The 11,981-nt window shown below is 26.1% G+C and overlaps 1 protein-coding gene across 1 annotated transcript; it reads left to right on the forward strand.

Annotated features, from left to right (window-relative positions):
• The first annotated feature begins 1,482 nt into the window (after positions 1 to 1,482).
• Positions 1,483 to 11,767, forward strand: LOC122501413 (ras-related protein Rap-2a). The gene is made up of 2 exons (XM_043610850.1): positions 1,483 to 2,216; positions 9,790 to 11,767. Exons 1-2 carry the CDS (start codon positions 1,944 to 1,946, stop codon positions 10,060 to 10,062), a joined length of 546 nt encoding a protein of 181 aa, XP_043466785.1. The 5' UTR covers positions 1,483 to 1,943; the 3' UTR covers positions 10,063 to 11,767.
• Positions 11,768 to 11,981: the final 214 nt, after the last annotated feature.

An 11,981-nucleotide genomic window follows, 5' to 3' on the forward strand; every position in this document is an offset into this window, starting at 1 on the left:
TCTTTTCTGAAATTCAATTATTTTCAAAAATTTTAGTAAAATTCTTTGCAAAATTTAAATTATTTAAAAATAATTTTTGACAAAATTCAATAATTTTTATTTTCATAAATAATAAATTTCTTTTTAGAAATTCAATTCTTTTTATAAATTAATAAAACTCATCAGGGAATATCAATATTATTTAATTATTCAATTTTAAGAAACATTCAATTATTCAAGAAATTATTTATTTTTGTTGTATTTAAATAATGAATTGTTGTCGAATTTTCCAATAAAAATTGATTTAAAAATTAATTTCAGTTAAAATTTTAGATAATAATTGAATTTTAGAAGGGGTATAGCTATTTTGTAAAGGTTTCAAATTAGAATCATTTAAAAATTTGAATTTTTCACCAATTCTGCAGAATTGATTATTTTGAAAAAATGTAATTGAATTTTTTTTTTTTTAATTAGATATTTGAAGTTTTTATTTTCTAATATTATTTAATTGAAGAATTTCCTAATAATCAGCGAATTTCGTAAAATTGAATTGTAGACGAAAGGATTTAAAAATTCCCAAGAAACTTTGTCAAAAATTATGAAAAATAATTGATTTAAAAAAGAATTTTAGTTAAAAATTGCAGAAAATAAGAATTGAATAATTGAAATGATGAAAATAATTTTGATGAAATTACAGTAATAATATTTTTGTTAGATAAAATAATGCTATGAGTGCAAATATAGCGAACGTATATATATATCTCCATCTCTCTCATACTGATGGCCTAGTTATAAAACGCTGGCATAACTAGGACATGAGTGTGAGAGAGATGGAGATATATTTTTGTTACATTTGCACTCATGTCCTAGTTAAGGGCAACGCAGAATAGAATCTTTAACCGGAACCGCAATCGTAACCGTAAGCGTAAGAATGAGTTAAAGAAGGATAGATATATTGTTTATCCTTCTCTAACTCATTCTCACGCTTACGGTTACGATTGCGGTTCCGGTTAAAGATTCTATTCTGCGTTGGCCTTTACTACTATATTTTAATTTTAACTATAATTTTACCAAAGTTTCACTAGATTTAACTATAATGTCACTATATTTTTACTAGAGAAGGACAAACATAATATTGATGTCCTCTCACTCATTCTTACGATTGCGGATTGTTATGTCCAAATGAAAAATACTACGAATCTCAACATGAATTACTAACATGAATATTTTTTATTCTTGTAAATGCTCAATAATAAGATAAAGCACATTCAGGTCAAGAATATTCTCATGCTCGAGAGTGCTCGAGAGAATTTCTAAAGCATTTAGAACATTACCGCAAGTATAAAAGCACCTTTACACCCACATTCTAAACTCACCGTTAAAGTAAACAGAGTACACTCGTCCACTCGCGCATTCCTTCTCTCTCCTGCCCACCACTGAAAGGCATATTTCATCAGGAGTGAGCAGTCTATTAGAATTGATCGATGCACATTACATAGACACATATTACAAGAGGGAATGAGAGAGAAATAGTTGCTAGAAATGTGTAATGAAAGAGAAGAGAATAGAAAATTAGTGAATAGCAGCGAGTGGGGTATCAATGGAATTGTGCAGTGTGTTATCGGTGGTGTCATGTCTCCTCATCGGTGCAAGAATCCTCTTTGTGTGGTGTAAAATTAGTAAGATTTATTTTTCCATTGATGCCTTTGTTCGTGTGGTTAAACCTGTATGGTTTGTGTTCGAGATTTATTGTGTTAAATGGACAAGCCGTCTGTCCTTGTCAAGGAAAGAATTTCAAGAATCACAGGAAGCCAAAGGACCTGAACAACAACAAAGTGTCAAAGTGTCCAGATAGTTGAGGAAGTGGCAGTGATCGCGGTCGTTCCCGTGATCAGTTCAATCAATCTGACTCATTGCTCTTGAGATTGAGTCTGGTGGAGGGTCTGAGAGCCTCGGCCTGAGAAATGAGAGAGTTCAAGGTCGTGGTACTGGGATCGGGCGGGGTGGGCAAAAGTGCTCTGACGGTTCAATTCGTGTCAGGATGTTTCATGGAGAAATACGATCCGACCATTGAGGATTTCTACAGGAAGGAGATCGAGGTTGATAACTCGCCGTGCGTTCTCGAGATCCTGGACACCGCCGGCACCGAGCAATTCGCCAGTATGCGCGACCTCTACATCAAAAACGGCCAGGGCTTCGTTGTTGTCTATAGTCTCACTAATCATCAAACTTTTCAGGTACTCTCTCTTCTCTATTAATCACCGAGTACAAAAATAAATATTTTGCGTCATTTTTTCTAAAGCCTTACTCTATTTTTCATACTGCTTTTTTCTTGTCGAAATATCTCTCGCTAATAAGTCACTATTCTCAGTATCTCGCCACAGTTGAGTCACTCATTAGTTAAGTAAATCACTTACAGTTACTTTTTTTAAAAAGCAACAGTCGAAAAGTAAAAGTTACAGTTAACCACGTTACTCTTAAAGTCATTGTCAAATTATATTATACTTTAAATAAAATCAGTCTTACTACATTGTCTTAATTCGAATATAATTTTAACTCTGATTTTAACTCTGATAGCAATGTACCAAAACATTGCACTACGATTTCGATAATTTTCCGATGTTACCGATTCGTTAATGGAAATAACCTACAAATGAAAATTAGTACAAAACAAAAGCAAACCAATTGGCTAATTTCAAAAATTCTTTATTCGAAAAAAATTATTCTAAGCAAACCCATTGATTTATTTATTCAAAAATTAAATTATATTTTTATATTAATTTTTTAAATTTTTATGTATTTTACAATTTTCATGTCTTATTTAATTTTTAGGGAAAAAAAAATAGGAAAAATGTAACAAGTACTTATTTATAAAGTTTGCCTTTATACTACTATCTTAATTTTTTTATTGTTTTTTTTATTCTTATTGTGCAGTAATTTCGCTATCACTTGGAGCGCCATTTTAGATATGCGAAAATGTATTATGAAGTTTTTCAATGAAGCCGAAGTCCGCAATTTTTTAAAAAACGAACAAATGATACAGAATATTTTTAAGTTAATTCGTCTCAAATTTTGATATTGCAAACATTTTTGAGAAATTAACTTTTTTTTTAAAGAATAGTTGCCACATTAAATTTGAAACTAAAATAAATATTTTCTTTTTTTTCACTTTTAAAAACCCTGTGGACTTCAGTCTCGCATGTTTTTCAAACAATGAAAACTGGAGTGTAGAAAAAGTAACTAAAAACATAATTTTATTATAAAGTAAAGAGTTAACTATTACAATAGTCAATAGTCAACTTACCGACAAGGCGGATTTAAATTGATTAAAAATCGGTAATCGACTTTTCTTGAAAAATTTTAATTATTTGTCAGTAAAGTCAGGGAAATGATAGGAAAAAAAATTTGTTGTCAGGGAAATTAATAAAATTAAGACTTTTTTCGACTTATTTTCAAACATTGCGAATTTTTCGACTTTTCTTACAAATATTGCAGAAAATACCACAATTTTTAGTAAAAAAAAACTGCAACTTTTTTCGATTTTTATTAGTGCGAAAAATAACTATAAATAAATCTTTCAAAATTTATTTTTGAATAATTTTTTAAGATAATTAAATTTTTCAAATATCTCTATAGTCTATACCTAATAAAAATAGTTTTGAATAATTGAAATTTTGTAATATTTAATTGAAAATAATAATTTTTTTTCAAGTTTTTTGTTGCAATTTTTGAAAATCAACTTTAGAAGAATGTCAATTGCAAATTTTGAAAATAATTAAATTATCAAAAATTTTAATGAAATATCTTTAAATATAAATTTAAAAATGAGAATTAGCTTCTAATTTTTTAAAACTCAATATTTTCACTATTCTCAATTAAATATGGAAATATTTAATTGAAAATAGATAATAGAAAATAGAAAATTCAAATACCAATATACAAAAAATAATAACATTTTAGAATTATTTTTAACATTTTGGAGAAAAAAGTCATGTTCAAAATTTTTAATTCAAATTCATTAAAAAATTTAATAGTTTTTTTTAAATTATACAAAAAATTATTTTAGGACTTTCAAATTATTTTCAAAAAATTACATTAAAATATTTTAATAACTAATTCTTAGAAATATTTTATCATAATTTTTTAAGATTCTTTTTTTAAAGATTTTTTAAGATCTTGGAATAAAGGAAATAAAAATTTATAAAAATTCACTTTGATAATTGTTTTCAAAAATTCAATTGTTTTTTAAAAATTTTATCTTTCAATTGTTTCTTTATTATTTTTTTTCAAAATATTAATTCTTAATAACTCAAGAAAAAAAACATGAACAGTTACAATTGCGTTATAAAAAATTATTAAAATTTAAATCTTACTCACTTTCCGTAAACTTCCATATTTTCCTGTTAAAAGAATTTTGTCAGGGAAAATAATTTTAATGTCAGTAAATTGTCAGGGAAATGAATTCTTATAATTTTTTAAATTTCAATTATTTTCACTATTTTTAATTAAATATTTTAAAAAATTCAAAATATCTATAACAAAGTGTCCGCAAGTCAGGGAAAAACTGGAAATCAGGGAAAAGTCAAGGAATTATAAAAATTCTTCAAATGTCAGGGAATTTTAATCGAACGAAACCACAAATTAGAAAACCTTGCTAAAATGAATATTTGTAACGCGATATGAAGAAAGAGACCTTAGAAGCAAAAAATTATAGGTTATGTTTGCAATTTTTTAAACGAAAATACAAAAAAAAGAATCAATTGTCAATGTGAATTATTAATGTTTAAGTCTTCATTACAACTAAAATATTTAATAAACACTGATTTTAGTTTACAATAAGTAAAAAGAAACTTTCAAACAAGAAAAAAGTAATGCTAAAATAACCTTAAAGTGATTTGCTTGTAAGGTCCCTTTCTTCAGAACGCGTCACATTTAGTTATTGTGTTTAGACTTTATCTTATGTTTTTCTTTATAAATAAAATTGTTACTTAAAATGCATTATAAAAATTTTAATCAGCAATGTAATATATTCAAAAATTCAAAAATTTTAAGGCGGTGGCAAAATCGATGCGATTTTCCCATTGTAGCTCAATTTAAAAATCCAATCGACTTTGAAGTTGATTGGATTTTTACTTTAAAAAAAGTTTCTTCTTAGCATCTTTAAAAATCCAAACGACTTTAAAGTCGATTGGATTTTTACATTGAGCTTCAATGGAAAAATCGCATCGACTTTGACACTGCCTTGAGTCCCTATATACTACTTCGTGGTTAAGTATTATTACCGGTATTGTAAAAGGTTCGCCTCAGTTTGGCACTGACTCCTCTACTCTACTAAACTAAGAGGCCCTCTACTACACTATACGCATCGCCTATTCTTCATTTTTCAATAGACTTTTTTTTACAGAATGGTTTTAACATTCTAAGGGGTCGTTCATAAACTACGTAGCTACGTGGTTTATGAACAAAACCTAACAGGTACTGTATTTTTTAAGAAGTTATAAACAATTTATTTTGTATATATATTATTAAACATATTTATATTAAAAAATGTAGGTACAAAATAAGAATTAATTTATTTAAAAAATTTTTAAATTTTGGTTGACAATGTTTGGCCAATATTAATAACCAAGGCTTAGCAAACCCTTCAACATCCCAACCATTGGCCATTTTTTTTTCCCTTTATTGGACCGATATATATATACGAAGCCTACAATGAAAGTCACGATTTATTTGAATCAAACGCACGTTTTGCTTAAATCAAACTTAAAATATCTTTGCTATACAGTCAAATATATTTAAATTTAATTGAAACATATTTTTTGGTTCTATTTTTGGTAACAGTAAAAACATTTGTACATGCTCTAATATTATGTTTATTTAAAAAGAATTTTAATCTCGATTTTAATTATTTAAAATGTTTGAATGATGAAACACTTTGCACTTTGTCACAGACGTGTTAGATAATATATTTTTATTTTGCAGGTTAACTTTTAAAAATAATATAACTTTAATAATTTTACTTGATATGCAAATTAATGAAAGAAGAAATATTAAAAGTAATCGTTTAGTTAAAAAAATTTCAAATACAGAATTTTTTGTAGATAAATACCTACAAAATGAATATTTTTTGCATATGGAAATAAAATATATAAGTAATTGTTGAGTGGAATTTTCCTCTCACTTCGAGATTTTTTTTTGCGGTGTGATTTCTTTAAACACATAAAAGTGAGCTACTTGGAGAATCACCCACATTTTAGAGGATCCTATGAGTAATCTTATAGGTGACCCCTATCTTATGAGATATGAGACGGGTGCCTTTATGTAAGTTATACCTATATGTATGGGTGACTCTATATCATAGTAATTTGAATGGAGAAAAATTCTTTTCATTATTATTTAAAAATAGATTTATATTTTTTTAATCCTTTCTATTAATAACATGTGGAAAAAGTGACTCGACAATTTTTTAAGTTAAAAAGATTTTCTATAATTGAATTAAATAATATTTTGTCACACATAAAATTTATCGCAAATAATTTTACTTATTTAAGTTATAAGCAAAAAACAGCCAGTTTATAGGAATTTTTGGAAACAGGTAAATCGAAACTAAAAACCGTTTCAAAGTTGAAGCTGAAATTTTTATTTAAACACGGAGAAAAATTCTTTTTTAATAATTACAATAGTCTATATTACAGTTCGGATATGTGACCACTTTTTATAATGAGTACAAACATAAAAGTACCTCTTACAATAGCTTTAGTTATAATTACTACTCAATTTTTAACACATATCATATTTTTCGTTATCATTACAAGATAAGTGGTCACATATCCGAACTGTAATATAGACTATTGTAATCATTAAAAAATAATTTTTTCCGTGAACGGTTTTATGGCAGCATAACCATGTAACCCCCCCTCACTTACAATTTTTTACCTAGAGAGTAAAAAATTTTCATACATTTGTATTTTCACGTGTAGATTATAGAAAAAATACGAACAAGATTGGAGTTGATCTTCACCGTGTCTACAGCGAAAGACTCGCAATTTTTTACAAATTCTTTAAAATACGTTTATTCCCCCTTCTAGAGATTACAATTTTTAACCCATATGTTAAGACCGTCAGAGTATTTGCTAAAATATGGGTTCCAGACTTTATCGGCACATACAACTTTTGAGCGAACAAGAGAGTTAAACAAAGTAAGGATGGTATTAAGTTGTTTGAAGTCTTAGGTACTACGAATCAAAAATCCCAAAGTCCTTGATGCACTAGTAACTAGTTTGCTATAATGTTCGTGAAAATTTAGATTAGAGTCAAAAGTGACACCTAAATTGCAGGTGGAAAATTCTCTTTGCAATGGAGTCTGGTTTATAGTGAAAGCAAAGAATATTTGAGATTTAGATCTGGAGAAGGTAAGAACGTGACATTTAGTGAGATTAATTCTTAATTTGTTTGTGACACACCAGCTTGAAAATTTATTATAATGTATTTTTGAACTTTTCAAGTAACCTAAGGGAAAAGTCAGGGATTTTTATTAAAAGTAAAAAAAAAAATTAAATTTTAGAATTATTTATAAGAAAATTCTGAATGTTGGTGTCTTTTTTGTTTGCCTCACAAACTATGAAATTGACAAGAATTTTAATACAAAACTTTCAATTTTTTCTGTTTCTGACAGTAATTTCTTTTTAACTAACTTAATTCTTCAAGAACTATGTATCATCAAATTATTACTTGGAAATTATTTAATGAATAATTTTACTTCAAAATTATCAAAATTAATTAGATTTCAAAACAGTTGCGTTTAAAATCTGCATAAATCGATGAACTTCAAAGGCTTCAATATAAAATTTTTAAAAATTTCAATTTTTAATAAATTTAAATAGAAATTTTAAGAACAAATGATTACAGAAATTTAATTATTTTCAAAAATTTATAAACATTCTCGTCAAAATTTCAATTATTTTTATAAATAATACAATTCTTCTCCGAAATTCAATAATTTTCAAAAAAATTTAATAAAATTCTTGGCAAAATTTCAATTATTTTCAAAACTTTTCCTCATTTCAATTATTTTTAATATCCACTATTTTAATAAAATTTTCCAAAAGAATTCAATTATTTTCAATACAATTCTTCTTAAGAATTCAATTATTTTGACAAATAATATATTTTTTTTATGTGAATTCAATTATTTGAAAAAAATTTGAATAAAATTCTTCGCAAGAAATCAATTATTTTCATAAATAATAAAATTTTTCTCGAGAATTCAATTATTACAAAAATTTTGATAAAATGCTTTATAAATTTGAAAAATTTTAATAAAATTGACTATAGAATACAATTATTTTTTACTGTCAAAAATGTTTGTAAAAATCTTCGAAACAATTCAATTATTTTTTTAAAAAAGTAAAATTCTTTGAAGAAATTCAATTATTTAAGAAATTTTAATTAAATTCTTCCCAAGAATTCAATTATTTTCAATTTTTTAATGAAATTTCTCGATGAAATTTAATTATTTTCAAAATGTTATAAAAAATTCTGAGAAATTCAATTATTTAAAAAATTTGAATAAAATTCTTCACAAGAAATTAATTTAATATTATAAATAATAATATTTTTCTCCGGAATTCAATTATTTTTGCAAATAAAATTCTTCACAGGAATTGAATTCTTTAAAACTTTTTTTTAATAAAATTCGTTGCAAGAATTAAATTACTTTTATAAATAACAATATTTATAGCAGAGTTTCAATTATTTTTCATGTACAAATTTACATAAACTGATAGAAAATTGCATTTATTCTTTATAATTTTTTTTAAAATTCGCCGAAAGAATTCAATTATTTTTAGAATTTTTTTATAAATTTCTTTAAAAAAATTCAATTTTAAGAAATATTCAATTATTTAATACATTATTTATCTTTGTATTTAAATAATTGAATTTTCGAACAATTTTCTCATGAAAAATGATTAAAAATGAATTTCACTTAAAATTTTAAATTATAATTGAATATTAAAAGCATCATAGCGTGAATTTTTATAAATAAAGTGAATTTTGAAAAGGGTTGAATAATTAAAATCTTTGAAAATTTGAATTTATAGTTGCAATATTCTTATAATATAAAATAATGATTTTATCACTTTGTCATTTTTAATTTTTTACAAAACGTGAAGAAATCGATTGCTCTGAGTCAAAGACTCGGAGTGATCGATTTCTTCATGTTTTATAACAATTTTTTTATAAATTGTTCAATTTCAGAAGGTTTGGATTTGAAATCCTTAATTCGTATAGAAAAATAATAATGATTAAGTATTTATTTAAAAAAGAAGTTATTGATGTTGTCGAATAATTTTACTTTTGAAGAAATTTGTAAATAAATGTAATAGAACATTTCTTTGAGTAACTAATAATTTTTGAAGTGAATCGGTATTATATTCTTCAGGGTCAGGGAGAAAGTCAAAATTTTGTCTGGAAATCAGGGAAAAACAAAATTAAATGGCAACCCTGTTAATAAATAGACTTTGTAGGTAGGCTAATATTATGTTTGATGAAATTGATTTTTTTTATACAAACGTAACAAGGTTTATGTGACTTCTTAGTCGCTATTTGTTAGACACAATTTTGTATGCTTTGAATTATGAATAAATAAATGTAGGTTAAAAACTGTAATCTCTTGGAGGGTACTCTGTAGTAAAACTAGGTAATCTAGTAAGTGTATTTTAAAGGATTTCTACACGAAGCTACTTGATATTTTAAATGAAAAAAGTGAAGGAAAATATAATAACTTTTTAACGTTGTCTATTTTTTCAGGATATTAAAGCTATGAAAGAGTTGATAACCCGTGTGAAAGGAACAGAAAGAGTGCCAGTTCTCCTGGTCGCCAACAAACTTGATCTTGAGCATCAACGTGAAGTAGATTCTGCTGAGGGAACAGCATTGGCACAGATTTGGGGTTGTCCATTCGTAGAGGCCTCTGCTAAAAATCGCACTAACGTCAATGAAATGTTCGCTGAAATTGTACGGGAAATGAACTTCAGTCCTGAGAAAGAGAAGAAGAGTTACTGCTGTTGCAGTGTTCTTTAATACTTAATCAAAATTTCACATCGGGCAGACTGAATGACACTAGGTAAATAGGAGCAACATTCAATTGTTGTCCCTATGAACTTCTATATTTCTTTCATCTTCCCCGCTTCCTCCTTCAGGGCTAACGGGGTCGTGCTGTGAACTCGCAAATCTTGTAAGAATAATTTATAACGTAAAGAAAGCTCAACAAAAAGACTATTAATAGAGAGAGACTCGTGAGTTTTCATTTTCTATCGAAGAAACGACACTAATCGTGAACATATTTTAATATACATAGATAGTATTATGTGTAATATTATTGTAATATATAGCAATAAAAGTAGACGAATAAATGGTAAGCTAAATCTGCGGAACAGGACCAATGCATGGAGGAGGGACACGTGGATTTTGTAGATGGTTACAAAAGAAAAAGTCCTGCGTTACTGGTGATCCACTGGTAATGGCTAAACCAAACTCCATATGATTAGATTTTTACTTTACATTCGTAAGAAAATTTACTTTCAAGAATATTCCACTTTTATTCTGATCAAATTTCAGAAAAATCTTTCATTGCTAAATTCATTCTTTTACTATTTTAAATTTTAAATAGCTTTTCTTTTAAGTTTTCTTGAAATTTCCACCGCGACAACAAAAATGTTTTAAAAAATGTTTTATATAATCAGAATTTGATTACATGCTTTTATATCGATTTTTTAATGAAATTATATTAATGTAATAAAACTGTAATTAAAGCACAAATTAAAAATACTAAAAAAAAGAGTAATACGCCTAACCGACTGAAAATACATACAATGTTTAGAACAATTTAGAAATCAGCATCACGATAGAAAGAAAACGTTGAATGATAAATTGAATTATGTACAGAACCAAATTAATTTTTATCATCGTAATCACCAAATTTGCTATTGAAGGAAGATTTAGGAGACAATAATATAAAAGTTCTATTATTGCATGTAACCTTTCAGTCAATCTTGTGCAATAATATGAAAATATTAAATACCGTTTTCTATGTAAATGTATTGGAAGGCCGAATGCGATATTTTCATCGTTAAAATAAGAGTTTTAATGAAGAAGAGAGTAATACTTGAAATTAAACTTTTTAACTCTTAACTTTTAAAGGAGTTTAAAAATGTTTGTTAATTAAATTTAGAAATATGTAGGTTTAAAATAAAGAAATTTCGTTTGTTTATTATATACTCTCTTCCTTACATATAATATGCAGATACACTTTTTTTTGTCTGCATTTATAAATTTATACCTTATAGAAATTCGAACATGCGACAAAGATTTCATTTTTATTGAGGTTATTAATACTTGTGTAAAAATGTTATTATGAGGTGTGGCTGTAATGTGTGTGACTGTGCGTGTAAATGAAGATAATGTGAATAAGGAAAACAAGAAATTTTTTTTTTAGAAAGCAGAACAATAAAAAAATTTGAGACAAAAAAAAACAAAAGTTAATTAACATTGTGGATAATTTCCACTATTTTCTTATTTCAATGCAGTAGCTCGAAAATTTGTAAATATATTTATCAGGGCACGTGTTCTCAAATTCTAATAGTAGAAGAGAAGAAGAAGACGGTTTTAATTGTTTATTAAAAATATATTTGGAATGGCATGGTATTATCTTATTTTGCACGTTTGAGATGTTACTCTCATTTTTATGTACATTATTATTGCAGTAAATGTAAAAAGTATGTTTTAATTATTGAGTTTTATTATTAGACATTCAAAGTCTTGATTCCTTTAGAAAAATATATTTATCTTTTTTGCCATAATCACTGTCAGAATTTATAAAAATCTTCTTTTTGAGTTGAGCAAATCTTATAAAAGAATTTATTAATATTGTACTAAAATCTATAAAAATAAGCAAGAAATGAATTACAACAAGATTTTTCAAAAAGTGATAATTAAATTGG

Source organism: Leptopilina heterotoma, unplaced genomic scaffold, assembly GCF_015476425.1.
Source record: "Leptopilina heterotoma isolate Lh14 unplaced genomic scaffold, ASM1547642v1 Lhet_21, whole genome shotgun sequence".
Classification (NCBI taxonomy): Eukaryota; Metazoa; Arthropoda; class Insecta; order Hymenoptera; family Figitidae; genus Leptopilina; species Leptopilina heterotoma.

Bases quoted from the DNA above. Each gene is read 5' to 3' on its own strand.
- LOC122501413 (XM_043610850.1), top strand. From the start codon at position 1,944: ATGAGAGAGTTCAAGGTCGTGGTACTGGGATCGGGCGGGGTGGGCAAA. The intron at 2,217-9,789 runs GTACTCTCTCTT...CTATTTTTTCAG, and splicing joins CTAATCATCAAACTTTTCAG to GATATTAAAGCTATGAAAGA.